Below are 17,808 nucleotides of genomic sequence, written 5' to 3'. Positions count from 1 at the left end.
CATTGTGCCTTATTGTGTAAATAAGCTAGTAAACAATGCAGAAGATGAGATGAGCCGCCCAACAGTTACTCAGTTAGTCTTAATCTAAGACACTTTGATTGCATCATTGCTCGCAATGACTAATGTGAAGCTTTTGTCAGGCTAGAGATGGAGTGGCATGTCAGCCGGGGGTGCAGAAGTAGCTGTGCATGGTGTTTCTAGGTAGGAGTACAAAAGAGACCAATAAATTGAGAGACAAATAAAAAGTTGTATTGTAGTTAACTTTGTTGTTTTCATAAATATAGCTCAGTTGGTTGGAGCGTGGTTCCAATAACGCCACAGTTGTAGGGTTGATCCCTGTAAGGGACAACTGCATCTTCCTGCATTGCAGGGGTTTGGACCAGATGGCTAAATAAGGCCAATGTTTTGGAAGCAAGTCTGTAGGAATGGTTTGTATTGCCATTTATTCTCACACTATTGTTGTTGTTTAGTTGTTTAGTCGTGTCCGACTCTTAGTGACCCCATGGACCAGAGCACGCCAGGCACTCCTATCTTCCACTGCCTCCCGCAGTTTGGTCAAACTCATGTTCGTAGCTTCGAGAACACTGTCCAACCACCTCGTCCTCTGTCGTCCCCTTCTCCTTGTGCCCTCAATCTTTCCCAACATCAGGCTCTTTTCTCACACTATAATACATCCTATTAGATATTGAAGAACATCATCAGCGTCTTTTGATTTTGTCATAGCATTGCAAATTGACTGTGTGCTAAACGTTTTCCTTCCTTTTAGGTGGAGTCCTTTATTTTGGATCAGGATGACCTGGAAAATCCAATGCTGGAGACAGCTTCAAAATTGCTGCTGTCGAGTACTGCTGATGGTGCTGATCTAAGAACAGTAGATCCAGAAACCCAAGCTAGGTTAGAAGCTTTACTGGAAGCTGCAGGTAATTATAATTATTTTTATATTTGTGTACCCCTCTATTGGTAGATCCCAGGGTGATTCGCAACAGAAAAATACAAAATGAGAACACAAAATACATAATAAAACAAACCAATAACCCTCTCCCACAAACACACTTAAAAAAGCCATAGAATGTTAATCAGCTGAATGCCTGGTTGAAGAGAAATGCTTTCGCCTGGCGCCTAAAGGTGTAATGAAGATATTTCCTTAGATTTGCCAGTGCCTTTTTGAGTTTTTAGGTTTTTAGCAAAGTACAAACTTGTTTTTTACCCGCTTAACATTCGCACGAACTGTTTTATATTGTTTTATGAGCAGGTTCTATTCATTTAATTGCTAATGCTGGTTTTATTTTTTGCCTGTACCTTGGTTGACAGACTTTTTTTGTTATATTTTAAATGTTACGTTTATTGATTTGATATCTGCTTTGGAAATGCATTTTAAATTTAAAGCACTGTATAAAAGGAGAGATTGTAGTAACACAATCAACACAATCTGTCAGTTTCTTTCTCATTAAAGATAAAAACATATTTGAGTGTGTGGAGATTCTGGTTTCTGATTCAAAAGTCAGAATTGAGGACTGGTAGCTATCAGTAGTAACCTGAAAAAAGAAAGTATAAACTCATTGAAGCCAGGAAGAATGTACTAGTAACTTTTAATATCCTCAAAAGATTGATCTCCAGTGAATTTTCACTCTACATTTCCACCGCTGAAAGTTTGTTGCCCTTTCCCGATAGGATAAAACTAGTATTTTGCTAGTATTTTGTATGGGCTCAAATGGTCTTTGTTCTTCTCTTTCCCATGAAAAAACTGCTTATCCACTGGCTTGTTGATCTTGGAACAAAAGGAATAGGTAAATTATCCACAGCTGATGGAAAAGCCTTTGCAGATCCCGAGGTGCTTCGCAGATTGACGTCTTCGGTCAGCTGTGCGTTAGATGAAGCTGCTGCTGCACTCACCCGAATGAGGGCTGAAAGTACAGCAAATTCAGGGCAGATGGACAAGTGAGTGTTTGTTTCACCAGAGCCTGTTCTAACAGTCTTGACAGCTGTTCCTTCTGTTTCTGCGATGGTTGAAATGAAAGTGTCTGCTAAATTACCCATATTATTAATACAAATATTATTTCCTATTTGATCCGATTTGGCACTAAGGATCTCAAGAAAGAGAAAGCAGTGCACTTTGGAATAACTTTGGAACCCCCAGAGGAAGGGGTGCACAAATCTCGGCATGTCTTCATAGTCAGGCATTGTTTGGGGTCACCATCAAGGCCCACTCTGAGTCCTCTGGCAAATATCTTTCATGGCTTCTGCATTCTGCAAAACCTAGCATGAAGAGAGAGAGCAATCCTTTCTCTTTCCCAAGTTCTCTGCACAGGACTCAGCAGCAAAGGCAGGATTAATATTTCATACCAAACATAGTGAAATATGTCTCTCTCTCTCTCCAAGTACTCTGCAAATTGCTGAGAATTTGTTGAAGATTCCAAGACTGTAGCCAATAGTATTGGTCTAGTTATTGTGAATATTTTTCAAGATGTTCATTCAAGCTTTTCCTTTGTCTTCCTGTGTACCAGACCTTTACCTCCTAAAAGATAATGTAAGGCTTTGTTTTGCTAAAGTGTGTTGTCTTGTCTTGAACGATCCAGTGGATGAGTGCTGCCTAAAAAACCGAATTGGACTTCATTTCCCTGTCTCGTGTACAGTTTATGATTTGCCTCTTCAGTGCCTGCAAAATCTGTTTGGGACAAAAATATTAAAAGTTCAGATTGTGTTTTGGGTCAATTCCTGCAGGAAACCTTTAAGAAAGGCTTTGACCTGAGCTAGATTTAAACAGTTAACAGTTGGAAGGGCCATAGCTCTGTGGTGGAGCACGGTACCAGGATTCGCCCCAGGTTCAATCCCAGGCATCTTCAGGTAGAGCCTGGAATGTCCCCTGCTTGAAACTCTGGAGAGCTGCTGCCATTCAGTGTAGAGTCAATACTGAGCTAGATGGAGCAAGGGTCTATCTCAGTGTAAGAGAACTTCCTATGTTCCTTCCTAATGTGGCATATCTTTGAATACATATTACCTAAAATAAAAGAGGGTGGCCAAAATCCTTGCATTATAGAGTTTAACAAGTAGCTTATATATTCTAAGCCTCATGTGTAACCCCCCTTTTCACCATTAATAAGTTTGTGTGGATTGCTTAGTTCACCAGCAGATTTACCTTGGTGTAAATGACTATGTTAGATTATGAGAGGTAAGAGATGATTGGAGTTCTAATTAAAAGCTACTGGAGAGCAACAGATTGAGTAAAGTTGACCTACAACCATAGTCAGGCAGTGTATTTTTTTAGCTCCATATTTTTTCCCCACAAGGCCTAATTCACGACATGCAGCCATTCCTGATGTCCAGTTCCTTGAGCCCAAAGGCAGTTCCTAGCACTCTGGTTATATTGCTAATTTTGGAGGAACCAGGGGCAAGCATTGTGATGACCACCATGTATCCTATAGTAATCCTCACTTTTGCTTTTTAAGGCTTACCTGTTGCATTTCAGTGTATCCAGGTGGCATGCCAGGTCTGTATTTGATGGGGACCCAGTGCTGCCACTTCAAAGCACTGATGTATAACCATAATTTCCTCTCTCTCTTTATAGCCGCAGCTTGGCAGAAGCCTGTTCAGAAGGTGATGTAAATGCTGTGCGAAAATTGCTAATTGAAGGGAGAAGTGTGAATGAGCACACTGAAGAAGGGGAAAGTCTTCTTTGTTTAGCTTGCTCAGCTGGATATTATGAACTTGCTCAGGTTTGTACCTTATGCTCTATTTTGGAAGTAAATACAGAGCACTGGCCTTTTGACTTTTCTGGATTCATAAGCCATCTTGAACGGGGAGGGGGGCATTTTGAATTTTTACACTTAAGATGGTTATGATATCGGTCATTTTGAGATAATCTGATTGAAACTCACTGGTGTTTAGAGCAGGGATAGCCAACTTCTGAATTGTTCTGTTTGGTACTATACCCCCCAGATTATTGTTTTGAAGGCTGGAGCAATCAGTTTCTCTGCATATTCTAATAAGTCATCTGGACTTCATGGGTATAAATTTTGTGCACTCAGATGCTGGGATGTCATTGATTGGGGACAGGACAGGAAAACTAATGTGCATTGTGGAATCTTTAAGGAGCATATGGGCAGGGATTCTTTGCTGTTCCCAAATGAGTACAAGATGGCAATAAAATAACTTCTGTGAAATACATGCAGAAATTCATTTCTGATTTGCCTTTCAAATCAAACGGCAAAACTCTTTCCTCACACCCTAAATTAGATGTCACAGCGCCTCCATAAAATAATTAAAGTTGCTTTGAGCACCAAATCCAGACTACAGTTGACCACCATATGTTCTTCAGCTGCCTGTTAAAGAATGGATATGCCAGAAGGGTCATCTACATTTAGAGTAGGTTAGGGACCCAGGTGGCGCTGTGGGCTAAACCACTGAGCCTAGGGCTTGCTAATCAGAAGGTCGGCGGTTTGAATCCCTGTGACGGGGTGAGCTCCCGTTGCTTGGTCCCAGCTCCTGCCAACCTAGCAGTTCGAAAGCACATCAAAATGCAAGTAGATAAATAGGAACCACTATAGCGGGAAGGTAAACGACGTTTCCATGTGCTGCTCTGGTTTGCCAGAAGCGGCTTTGTCATGCTGGCCACATGACCTGGAAGCTATACGCCGGCTCCCTCGGCCAATAATGTGAGATGAGCGCGCAACCCCAGAGTCGGTCACGACTGGACCTAATGGTCTGGGGTCCCTTTACCTTTACTTTTTAGACCTGAAATTATATTGGATTTGTGGGCTGGATGTTTGTTATATTACGATTTCTGGCTTTTATTAATTAATTGTGTTTGTTTTGCTTTCATTTTGTAAACCGATTTGATGGGGCCTAGAATTTAAGTGAGATGAGAATTAACTGAGGTGCCCTAAGTTAATTAAAAACATGCAGAAAGCGTAGATCTCCCTGCAACCCAAAATACAAACTCTTCCACCTTAATAATTAGTCTTTGCTTGAAGTTTCAGACTTCAATAACATTTCAGCCACCTGTCCTGAAAACTTGCAATAGGCCCTTGAGCTCCTGGGACAAGTGGAGGCCACTGCGATTGCTTCCCACAAATCTGCAGTGTGGGAGGGAAGAGACATTGTTTGTATCCTAGGGCTGCTTAGTGTCAGTATTGGCAAAGACATAACAATGTGCTCAAGGTTGCTTGTGTGATAGCACACTACGTGGCAGATTGAAGTTGCCATTAGCTGTATTTTTCAAAATTCTTTCCTTTATTTATTTAAAGTCCTCCCATTAATGCCCCCATTAAGTTCCTTCTTCCATCCTAAGGAGGTTGACTTCATTTTTAACATAATCATTTCATTTTAATGCTGTTTCCTATTTTCTTTACAATTACCCTGTTTCTCATATTTTAAGACATACCCATAAAATAAGCCATAGCAGGATTTTTAAGCATTCAAGGAATATAAGCCATACCCTGAAAATAAGACATAGTGATAGGCGCAGCAGCAATGCTGGCCGCAGCAGGAGGAGGAGGAAAAAAATAAGACATCCCTTGAAAATAAGCCATAGTGTGTTTTTTTGAGGAAAAAATAAATATAAGACATGTCTTATAATATGAGAAACACGGTACATTTTAAAATGGGTATTCCTTTTTCAGTCCTTTTTGTAAAATTATTTTTTTCTGATTAGTTCTGCCAGTTTCCAGTTACGTTTCCTCCCCCCGCCCCAAAAATTCTCCAAAGAAAAGTTTTGTTGCTTGGCAGTTATAGCCCAGACTCTTCACTGCTTCATGCTGTCCACTGTGAGCTGTCTGTCTGGTACCGGATGCCTTCATAAGGACTCACCTTTGTCGGCAAGGTGATGTCTCTGCTTTTTAAGATGTTGTCTAGGTTTGTCATTGCTTTTCTCCCAAGAAGCTGGCGTCTGAATTCAGTGACTGCTGTCACCATCTGCAGTGATCATGGAACCCATATATACCTACTGTACATTTTATGCTTGAAAGTTCTTGCACAGATTATTTTATAAGACACAGTAAGCACACAAGAATGGCACCTAACTGAACCAGTCCCTTCTACCTTACCATTTTTTTCTCTCTGTCAACAGGTTCTCCTGGCAATGCATGCAAATGTTGAAGACAGAGGAATCAAAGGAGATGTAACACCTTTAATGGCTGCTGCTAATGGAGGACATGTCAAAATGGTCAAGTTGCTGCTAGCTCATGGCGCTGACGTGAATGCACAGTCTTCAACAGGTAATGAAATTGTCACAATTAAATGTATGTAAATGGAAGGTGTCGCAACCTGGAATCTGTGCCGCATTTCTTATACGAAGGAATTCAGTATTTTGCTGGCTGTTCAATATTATACCAGTTGGGGAAATTTCTTCAGTGCTAAGTTATCTCCAATCTGAAGAATTTTGGCAGCGATTGGTTGGCAGTAGAGTGCAGGCAACAGAGACTTTGCCACACTGGAGCAAGGAGGTGTTTCAAAAAGAAGTGAGTGCAGAGAAAGGGGAAGGGAATTTGATGCACTGTTCTCCCTCATCTGGGTCAAGAAGACATTTTTAAGATTGGCAGAAAACAATGCAAAACAACCAGGTGAAGTTGGGATGTGAAGAATGTGCAGGAATGAGCAGTTTCTCTGGAGAGCTGGCAACTTTGGTTCCGATGCTGGCAACTTTTGAATTTCAATTCATTGCCCTCCTGCTTTTTGTTGTTGCAAAAACTGCACGCAAAAAAACAGACATTATGTGATCACATCAGGGTACACGCTGGCCCCATTTGCACTAGTTTAATCTGTGGCTCAGTGTGAATGAGCAACAAGCTAGGGCAGGGGTAGGCAACCTAAGGCCCGTGGACTGGATGCGGCCCAATCACCTTCTCAGTCCGGTCCGCGGACGGTGCGGGAATCAGCGTGTTTTTACAAGAGTAGAATGTGTGCTTTTATTTAAAATGCACCTCTGGGTTTTTTGTAGGGCATAGGAATTCATTCATTTCCCCCCCCTTCAAAATATAGTCTGGCCCACCACATGGTCTGAGGTTGCTGAGGCTGAAAAAGGTTGCTGACCCCTGAGCTAGGGGCTACTGCTCAAAAGTTCCTGGGTTGCTCATTGCCCATTCCTGCTGCCATGCCAGGGAGGAAACAAACCAATATGTGGGAAATGAGCAGCCAAACCTAACAAGTTCATATTCTTGCTAGTTAGCATGAGGAGGGGCTGTATTTCTGATAGGCAGATACTCAGACCACAGAAACACAATTGTTAGGGACGGCTCAGTGTGGTGTCATTTCCCCTCTTCTCCTGGAGAGGGAGGAGCAGAGAGTACTTTCTGTTCTTCTTTCTTCTTCTGACCAGTGATGGATACAGACATGCCTCTGCTTGCTCCAGCTCCAGGCACATGCCTGAAGCTGATTATACTGTAAACATAAGTATGTTGCCTGCACAGTTTTCACTGCTACTGTTGCTGTGAACTGCTGCATGAATACAAAGTAAGTAAATCTTATTTTGAAATTTACTTTACAGGTTGTTGTCTGATTCTTTGTTAAGCAGGGAAGAAGGGGGAAGCCAGCTTTCTTCGTTAGGTGAACTTGCTGGAAAAGAGGCTTTGCAGCCCAATTCCTATACTTCTAATTTTGCTGCCAAGGATGGGATTTCGAAACGCTGTTTAACCCACACATGTGGGGGCATGGAGGGATAAATTGCAATTAATTTCCTCTCCTACCCATTAAAACACATCCCACACAGTCATGGCTTTACGTCATTTGCAGACTAACCTTGAAAAGAAGCCAAAACCAAACTTTGAGCAAACCAGCTCAAACTTCTTCGTATAGTTTACATACAGTGAGTTAACAGTAACCTCCAGATTCACATTCTTTATCTGAAAAGTTATAATGCTTCACATTGTTTTTCTTAATAAGAGATGTGTGCATTCACTTCATGTCACACTGATTAGTTTGCTTCCTGTTGTCTTGCTCTCATATGAGAAATAGTAAAATGTCTCTAGTTATCTGTTTTTCTAGCTTAACGTATAATTGAAACCACTTATTGGACCATTTGTCGTTACCCTTTGTTTCAACCAGTTGCGTTTCATGTAATGCTTCCCTTTAGTCTGCTTTTCTCAAGCTTTCTTGAGAGGATGTCTTGTGGGACTAGGTTAAAGGCCTTCAACTTGATCTTGCTTTCTTTTTCAAAGAAGAAAACTTGGTTGCATTGGTACAACTTATTTCATATTTTCCCGAAGATAGAAGCCATTTTTTCCTTCTGCGTACCCTTCTCCAGTTATCTGGAAGGTGTTCTCTAATTCTTCTTAGTCCTCTGAAATTTCATGTCTGATAACTAGTTCTTTTTCCAGAAAACACTTCCAAAATGTTTGTGTTGGACTGAGGCAAGATGTGCTTGGCAGGATTTGATACACTTTACCACCAGGCACCCCCAAACTCGGCCCTCCAGATGTTTTGGGACTACAGCTCCCATCATTCCTAGCTAACAGGACCAGTGGTCAGGGATGATGGAAATTGTAGTCCCAAAACATCTGGAGGGCCAGGTTTGGGGATGCCTGCTACCACTTTACTCTTAAGGGAAATGATCATGAAAACAAGAGTCGGTTTATTATCATTACTGGGAAACATTCACTAATCACTTTTCTGAGAGCTCAGGGTGGCTTAAAACAGAATTATCAATAATAAAACCCTTATAATACAGTAACAATAAAACTTCATCTCATTTAAACATCAGTCAGACTTTCACAATAATATACAGTGTACAAGGCCTGCTTGAAAACAACAATTTTGCAGTATCTTACAAAAGGCTGTGCCACTATCCAAGAGGATTTTGGACTTGGGCCAGGGTAGGATTTGAACCTGGGCCACCTAGACTATTCACAGTTCGTGTTGAGAATGACAGAAATACAGGATTGTCCCTGTGGCAAGGGCTTCATTGCTTATAATTAGTACCCTGAAACTCACTGGAGAGCCATTGCTGCCACCAATGAATTAGTGATCTATTGTTGCTTTTTTCAATCCAGAATTCTTGGTCACGTAGAAGTTACCTCCGGATAACACTCTTGTTGTATGGCAGTGGTTTTTTCACAATGACAATTAAACACTCAGCTTTTATACTGTATTGCAGTTTAAAGGGTTCAAAGTGCTTCACATACCTTCCCTCTCTTGGCAGCAGTATTATTATTATTATTATTATTATTATTATTATTATTATTATTATTACGGTATTATTTCCTTATCTCAGGTGAGGTCTGAGGGAGAGTGGACTTTCTCTGGACCGCTACTGAGCGGAAAGATTGGAATTTAGGATTTCCAGTCTCACAGCTCAGCTTCTTAGCTGCAAGACCACCTTTTTTCTCACGAAAGCTCCGTGAATTTAGGTGCAAGTGGCCAGCGCTAATATGAATTTGGGGGACAAGAGAAGATTATCCAAACTGACTTCAATATATTTTTCTTTTCCGAAATTAGGGAACACGGCACTCACATATGCCTGTGCTGGAGACTATGTAGATGTGGTCAAGGCCCTGTTGGAGTCGGGGGCTAGTATTGAGGACCATAACGAAAATGGCCATACTCCTCTCATGGAGGCAGGGAGCGCTGGGCATGTGGAAGTTGCCAGAGTGCTGCTGGAAAACGGAGCTGGAATCAATACACATTCCAATGAATTTAAGGAAAGTGCACTGACACTGGCTTGCTATAAAGGTACAGTATCTCAACTAAAGCCTTTCATTGATAAAACTGACACCACTCTTCTGTGGGGCTTGCAAAGCCCCTGAGTCAACTTATGTTATTAGGATTGAATTTGGATATATTAATTCTCATTTGCTTTTGCACTTTTGGTTCAAACTAATAAAGTGAGAGAGACCGTAAATGGTTTTAATTTCTGACCTAAACCGTCAGAATCCAGCCCTACCTTTGTTTGATGTTCAGCAGTTTTCATTACTCCCGCTCCCCAACCCCCCTAAAAAAAAAACCTACTTAAATTACACATGTTCAGTACCGGAACATGCTGCAAAATAACAGGGGCTGTTGTATTGAACATTGTGTAGTGTTCAGTATTCATGCTATACTTTTGTACTTTTCTGCTAAGGAGTGAGGTGCCGGTCTTTCCAGGGCTGAAAACAGGTTGAAGCAGCCGAGGACTTCTAAGGCAGATTATTAATATTATAATTACAATATTACAATTACAATTATTAATATTACAATTACAATATTTTAATTTTTAGCTGTGAAATATAGGGCCCCATGGAAAGAAATCAGCTAAAGATTTGAGGCTATAAAAAACCATTTTCTGCAAGACTCACAAAGGAAGAAACTTTGAAGCTTTGTGTTCCTTTGTCATTTTTAAAAGTTTTTTTCAATGAAGTCATCCCGTTAGTGCAAGGACTTACACCTGCACAATGGAGTGCCCTCTCATCTCCCTGTGCACAGCCTAATCCACGCATAGGCAAACTCCGGCCCTCCAGATGTTTGGGACTACAATTCCCATCATCCCTGACCTGTTAGCTAGGGATGATAGGAATTGTAGTCCCAAACATCTGGAGGGCCAGAGTTTGCCTATGCCTGGCCTAATCTGTTCTGGTGGATCGCCCAGTCCTTCAGGGCAGATTTTCTTTAGGAGAGGGAGAAGAAGTCCTGTTGCACTGGCAGAAGCCCTTGCGCTGATAGGATGACATAGTTGGATACAATCTTTTTCACTTTTCCAGGTTTTGTTCCTGGTTTCATTTTTGAGATTTGAAAGCTACTTTTATTGCGGCACTGTTTTGGGTATTGTTCATCCACATTCCCTTGATTTTAGTAATTTCAAGAGGAAATAGAAATCAACATTTTAGAAAGAGAGATTTTATTTGGATTTGTATTCTGCTGTTTCTCCATGGCTTATAGCAGGGGTGGCCAACTCCCAAGGGACTGCAATCTACTTTCAGAATTAAAATCTGGCAGTGATCTATCCCCATTTTTTAGGGGTTCAGCTCAAAGTTGTTGAGCTTTTTGGGGGCAGAAGAAAGCCCCCCCCCTTTTAGGGGTTCAGCTCAAGATTGGGGGGTTAAGGTGCGGGCTTTTGGGGGGGAGGGGAGTTCCGTTTTGGGGGCGGGGAGGAAGGCTAGGGAGGTTGAGGTTAAGTCAGTCACAAAAACACCGTTATGGATTTAAACAGCCACACAGAGGGAACTCTGCCTTCCCTTCCTGAGTTCTAATAACAATGGAGGGCAGGATGAGGGGGCGGGGCAGGAGTCAGATTTAACAACGCAGAGGAAAGGGAGCCAGAGATCCACCGCGATCTACCAAAACGTTGTGGGGTTCTACCAATAAATCGCGATCGACCTGTTGGACATCCCTGGCTTATAGCAATATGAACACTTTCTCTCCGCTGCCCCGACAAAAACAATAATTGTGCTCCCAGGTTAGACCGTTAAAAAGAAAATAATATCTTTCTGAAATCATCAGTGGATACCAATAAATCTTCGTTGTTGTTGTTTTTTATTAAAATGTGTGTTTGTGTGTGTTTTAGGTCATTTAGAAATGGTGAGGTTTTTGCTGGAAGCAGGTGCAGACCAGGAGCATAAAACAGATGAAATGCATACGGCATTAATGGAGGCATGCATGGTAAGAAGTACAGTAGATGATGCCCAGATATTGGCCTGCTTTTGTGCTTAGATTTTTGGTATAAAGCTGCTACTCCCGAAATTGATAGGAGGGGAAGAGTTGACCTCAACACTGTTCATCAGATAGACAAACATCTGATCTGATGACATACAACATATGTTGATCTTGTCTGAAGGCAGAAATTTTGCTAGCGAGGTATTCCTCTTCCACAGCACGAGTCGTTTGTGGGACTCAGACTATTACTGGCTGGGTAGAGATGTGCTGTCTAAGTTCTGTTCCCTGCCCAAGTAATTTTTGCCCTTGTTAGACAAGGCAATATTACAATAAGTGTACATCTGATCATGACTCAGGATGCTAAGACATAACGCGTAAAAAAAACAATCCCAGAAAGAACTATGAATATGAAATATAACTACAAACACAGCGGGGGGGGGGGTCTAATCTTAAAATTCATGCGCTAAATTCTCACTGTGTGTGAAACTCAAAACTTAGCAGGAGACCAGTCAGTTTTGCTTTAAAATAATAAGAAAAAAATGTTGATATGTATCCTTGGGGCTGCCACCCCTGCTCATTCCACTTACCAGCCCCACCAAACCCTCCACCCTTTTGCCACTTCCTTCCCCTCAACCTGACCAACCCCCTTCCCTTTATACTCCCCCCCCCTTCTCCTCTATCCCTTCACAGCTCAGAGAAACCCCCAACCCCTTTTAAAGGAGGGTGGGAAGCACTTCAGAGAACAGTTTGGGAAACCGCTCTCTGAAGCTCCTCCCACAGTCTTTTAAACACTGGTCCAGCAATGTTTAACGGGATGGGGTTGGGGGTCATTTTAGAAAGCAATTACATAAACTGCTCTCTGAAGCTCCCCCCCCCCCCCGGCCCCGCTTTTAAAATTGCTTGCTTTTTTTGTTTAACTGCTCTTGTGATTTGCTTCCCCCTTTAAGAAGAGCTGCAGGAATTGAGAGATGCATTGGCTGGCTTCAACATTTTCCAATATTGTGATTTTTGCATAGTGTGCATGGAGTCACACACACACACACACACCATGATTCACAATATATTACCAGGTCAAAAATTATGAAACCAATATCACAATATGGGCTTCTAAGCGATTTTCGACAACATATTGATATACCACCCAGCCCTACTGCCCAGGCTTGCGCCCCAGAGAGGTCACTTGGTGCAGCTAACACAGCCCGTTGACTTCACTCCCGGAGGTGCACTCCATTGTCTCTTGAGACAGACAGACGGATGCCAACAATAATTTCTGAAAACCTGAACCTGCCGCTGCCTGCCCACCGTGCTCTACAAAAGCTTTGTATAAATGCCTCACTTAGTGGTGTGAAATAAGTTAGTGGGAACGAAGAAATTCTTCACCCAGAGCTCGCGTAGTTAACCTTTTATTTATTTGTTTGTTTGTTTTTGCTTTCTAGGATGGGCATGTGGAAGTTGCAAGGCTACTCCTTGATAGTGGTGCTCAAGTGAACATGCCTGCTGATTCCTTCGAATCTCCATTAACTCTGGCAGCCTGCGGTGGACACGTAGAGCTGGCTGCCTTATTAATAGAGCGAGGGGCTAACCTGGAAGAGGTGAACGATGAAGGCTACACACCATTGATGGAAGCAGCCCGAGAGGGTCATGAGGAGATGGTGGCATTACTCCTAGGTCAAGGTAACTGTAACAATATAACGAGTACACTAATAGCGGCACTGAAAACTTCTGAATATCCTGAATTTTAGGAAGCGTCTTTTCAAGACTGAATTGTTTTGCCCAATTTTCCTATTTAACTTGTACTGCACATTATATAAAAGCTCCCTCTCCAAAATGTAACATGTTGACTCCAGGGAACACCAACCCTCCCATGAGTTCTGTTAATACGTACCTTACATGTCAATCACAGCATATATGTGCTGCCGAAGCGAGCACATGTCAACCACAGCAGAAAATACTTTCCTTAGAAGGTCACCTTAGAAAGTCTGTATTCTCTTGGCAGACTCCTATACTGGCGTACAGTGGTACCTCAGGTTACAAACACCTCAGGTTACAAACACTTCGGATTACAGACTCCACTAACCCAAAAGTAGTACCTTGGGTTGAAAACTTCACCTCAGGATGAGAACAGAAATCGTGCAGCAGCGGGAGGCCCCATTAGCTAAAGTGGTACCTCAGGTTAAGAACGGTCTCAGGTTAAGAACGGACCTCTGGAACGAATTAAGTGCATAACCAGAGGAACCACTGTAATTGTGAAGAAGGGCCATCATGAGATCCTGAAAAACTACCAGTCAATAACCTAAGGAAGATTTATCTTGCTGTAATTGATTTAGTAATTCGTTTTGAAAAAGACTTGATATCCGTGTACAAATACTGTCTCTCTTTCTGTGCTGTTTTCTAAGCTTAATTTCCATTGGTATGTTTCTTCCTGGAAGGAGCCAACATCAATGCCCAGACAGAAGAGACCCAAGAAACTGCCTTAACTTTAGCGTGCTGTGGAGGCTTTCTGGAAGTGGCTGATTTTCTTATCAAAGCGGGAGCTGATATAGAGCTTGGCTGCTCAACCCCTTTGATGGAAGCTGCCCAGGAGGGTCACTTGGAGCTAGTTAAATACTTATTAGCTGCAGGTACGGAATTGTCCTCTTTGCACACATTTGTTCGTGTTTATAATTGAAAACCCATTCTTAAAGCAGTACTGTCATGGGGCTGTATTTCCCTGCTGTGTATGTCTTAGTAGTCCATGCAAATATATGTAAAGTGGTTGCTTTGGAACATTGTAGCAAAGCACCCTAATACTTTGAAATGTGAATGAAATGTCTTGCTGGAGGAGGATACACTTGCATATTTTCTAAGCTTGTTGCACTTGTTTCAGGAGCTAACGTGCATGCAACAACAGCAACAGGAGACACAGCGCTGACATATGCCTGTGAGAATGGCCATACCGATGTAGCAGATGTGTTGCTTCAAGCAGATGCGGATCTGGTAAGCTGCCAGTAGAAGCTTTGAGCTTTTCTTACATTGTGTAAGGACCCTATTGGACTTGGTTATATTGATCCATCCCAACCCTCAGTTCTCCCAAGTATTGGCAAATAACCAAGTATAATTAAACGGATTAGAGGAAAGTTGCATATTCACCAGACAAAATGAACAGCTGATCACCACTAACAAAAACTTTACAAGATACAATGCTGTAGGCTACAGCTTCTAATGGGGCATAAAAGGAAGGTAACAACAGCAAGCAAGCATGCTTAATAAGATTTTTAAAGACTTAATCAACCAGACATGCTTCCCTGGAGAAGAAAGTTCAAGAGTTGATGCTTCAGCTGAGAAAGCCCTAGACTAGACGTGGGGAGCCTTCAACCCAGGTGGGCTAATGAGGCCTGCTAGACTATTTAGGCCAGGGGTCCCCAAACTACGGCCCCCGGGCCGGATGAGGCCCAATCGGCCTCCCAATCCGGCCCGCGACAACCCCCGCCGCCCGCTGCCGCCGCCCGCTCTTACAGCGCGCGGCGCAGCGACGATCTAAAAAATCGCCGAAAATCCTTTGTGCGCATGCGTATGGGCCTCTCCCGACCCAGAAGAGGTCATTTCCAATGCACTTCCGGGTCGGGGGAGGCCCATACGCATGCGCACAAGCGATTTTCAGCGATTTTCCCCCCGACCGCGCACGGGCGCGCACTCCCCCGCCCTCCGGCCCGCTGCGCACGCACTCCCCTGCCCTCCGGCCCGCCGCGCGGTCGGCGTGGCGGGCACCGGCCCGCTGCGCGGTAAGTCTGGGGACCCCTGATTTAGGCCAAGCTCCATACCCCGCCCCACACCCAACATGATATCTCAGGTGTGGGGCTGGTAGGGACATGGCTGAGCTGAAAGTGGGTGTGTGGCAACTGCCACTCAGCTGATTGGCAGCAACTGCAAAGCCCTGTGTACCTGACTTAACAGAGTCCGACAATCAGCTGGCCCATGGGGCTTTTGAAGCCCTGGGCACAGTGCTCCAAAAGACTGATTGGTGGTCTTGCAGAGCGCTATGAAAGGGGCTTGCAAAGCCCTGTGCGCGGGCTGTGCTTTTCCCTGTGTGGCTTTATTTCTATCCTTGCAAGCAAAGATGGATCCCCTTGTGCTGTTGTAATATCACAGCCCCACTTGGTCTGCAGAAGGGCCTTTCCCCACTTCTTCTCTAGACTTTCTTCCTGCCTCCCCAGCAGATCTTGTGGCACTTTAAACTGAGCCTAGAAAAAGCTGGTAACTCGTATGACCTCTACAGGGCAAGTGCCATAGGATCATCTGCATTCTGAACCAGTTGTAGTTTCTGACCACACTTCAGAACCAGCTCTGCAGAGAATACGTAGTTATTAAAGTGTGATTTTATCATGTTATGTATAATAGTAACCCTGGCAGTGTCATTCTTGCCCAGAAAACAAAGACATTACTGGAATCCTTGGTGTCAACTGCCCCTTCAGTTATATTTCATCCGAGAACACTAATCAGATATATTTGTGGGAAAGCTCCCAAGGCTCCAGGGAATTGTGCAGTGTCTGAGTGAATATCACAGATCAGGGAACCACCTCCTGAGTTTTTGGAACAAAATACCTAGGCAATCCTGAAACTTGTTAGATCAGTCCTGTAGAGAGAACATATAAAAAGTTCCTGCCCAAGCTTATTTAATTGCATCTTTATACAAAAACCACTACTATAGTATGCCAAGTCCTGGGCATGACTCTGGGGTGAAGTCTAGGGTTGCCTCCCTTCTAGTCGGTTTCATCACTAAAGCTGCAGTGGTTTACAGGAGACCATTCCTTTTGACTAGCTTTGGCAGACAATAAAAGAAGCCCTCTTCTTCTTCCTGCTGGTGTGGCGGCTACATAGATGAGACACTCTAGGTCAGGCTTCCTCAACCTCGGCCCTCCAGATGTTTTGAGACTAGCATCCCTGAACACTGGCCCTGCTAGCTAGGGATCATGGGAGTTGTAGGCCAAAAACATTTGTAGGGCCGAGGTTGAGGAAGCCTGCTCTAGGTACTTAGGACAAGCAGCAGCTAAATAAGCTCTTAAGTCTGGTAATTCCATCTGGAATTATGTTTCTGTTGCAATCTGCATTTCCCCCAGTTTATGTCTTTGTAGTTGGCCACCCACTTATCAGTTGGGCTGCCGTCCTGAATCTTTTCAGGTTCAGCTGCAGCAGGTATATTGGAAGTACTGAGTTACTTTTAGAACCTAATATTCTACCATAGTGCGTTATTCCAATTATTCTTTGCATTTATTGAACTATATTCATTATTTCAGACATTTTTCTTATGGAGTCAGTGTGATGAATCTAGAGTTGCCATCAAAAGAGTTCTGCTCATATTGATGGAAGTGTGTGTTGGGGGTGGGGTGGGGTGGCTGTCATTGATTCCTCCTTTCCAATTAGAGCCTCTTGTTCCTCTAGGAAAGGCTGCTCTGGAGGGGTGGGAGGAGAAATGAATGAAGATCGCCATCTATTTCCTTCCTTCGATGGGTAGCCTCCACTGGTTCCCAGTTGCTTCCATGAATAGAAGGAGGCCTTCCATTTGTGAAGGGGCAAATCTCGATCTAACCCAGCAAATTTAATTTTGAAAGCGTAGAAAGGTTCTGCTACAGTTAAAGAATTACAGTGGTATCTTGGTTCTCAAACTTAATCAGTTCCGGAAGTCCGTTCTAAAACCAAAGCGTTCCAAAACCATGGCAAACTTTCCCATAGAAAGCAATGCGAAGTGGATTAATCCATTCCAGACTTTTAAAAAGCCCTAAAACAGCAGTTTAACATGAATTTTACTAGCTAACAAGACCACAGATCCATAAAATGAAAGCAATAATCAATGTACAGTACTGCATTCACACAATCAATCAATCAATCAGTAGTTGAACTGGGTTCCACACAGTCACAAAAACAAAAGAGCCACAAAATCAAAAATGCAAAATAAATAGCAAAAACAGACAGACCTCAGCGTAACACTCAAAACGGAAGTGTGGCACTCGAATCGGAAGCGTAACACTCAAAATGGAGCATGTTTGGCTTCCTAAAAAAGTTTGCAAACAGGAACACTTCTGGGTTTGCAGTGTTTGGGTTCCAAGGCGTTTGAGAACCAAGTACCACTGTATTAAACACTGCACATTCAAATTTGGGCATAACCATTAGGTAAAACAAGTTTGAAAAATGGAGGTCGCATGAACAACATTTTTTTTTATAAAGAAAATAGGATTTTCTGATTTCCAAGTTGCATTCTATTTCTCCTTTCCCCTA

The 17,808-nt window shown here is 42.9% G+C and overlaps 1 protein-coding gene across 4 annotated transcripts in view; it reads left to right on the top strand.

The window, feature by feature from the left end:
- The window catches only part of ANKRD17 (ankyrin repeat domain 17), a 95,611-nt gene that overhangs the window by 39,465 nt on the left and 38,338 nt on the right, over positions 1–17,808 (top strand). For all 4 annotated transcript variants that reach the window (XM_060282267.1, XM_060282266.1, XM_060282268.1 and 1 more), the window contains exons 2-10: positions 767–920; positions 1,782–1,938; positions 3,566–3,713; positions 6,065–6,212; positions 9,427–9,660; positions 11,468–11,562; positions 12,993–13,230; positions 13,986–14,177; positions 14,423–14,532. In XM_060282267.1, the coding sequence (XP_060138250.1) occupies positions 767–920; positions 1,782–1,938; positions 3,566–3,713; positions 6,065–6,212; positions 9,427–9,660; positions 11,468–11,562; positions 12,993–13,230; positions 13,986–14,177; positions 14,423–14,532 (1,476 nt within the window). The remainder of the gene's footprint in view (positions 1–766; positions 921–1,781; positions 1,939–3,565; positions 3,714–6,064; positions 6,213–9,426; positions 9,661–11,467; positions 11,563–12,992; positions 13,231–13,985; positions 14,178–14,422; positions 14,533–17,808) is intronic.

Source organism: Zootoca vivipara, chromosome 13, assembly GCF_963506605.1.
Source record: "Zootoca vivipara chromosome 13, rZooViv1.1, whole genome shotgun sequence".
NCBI classification, from domain to species: domain Eukaryota; kingdom Metazoa; phylum Chordata; class Lepidosauria; order Squamata; family Lacertidae; genus Zootoca; species Zootoca vivipara.
This window is presented reverse-complemented; position numbering and strand designations above follow the sequence as displayed.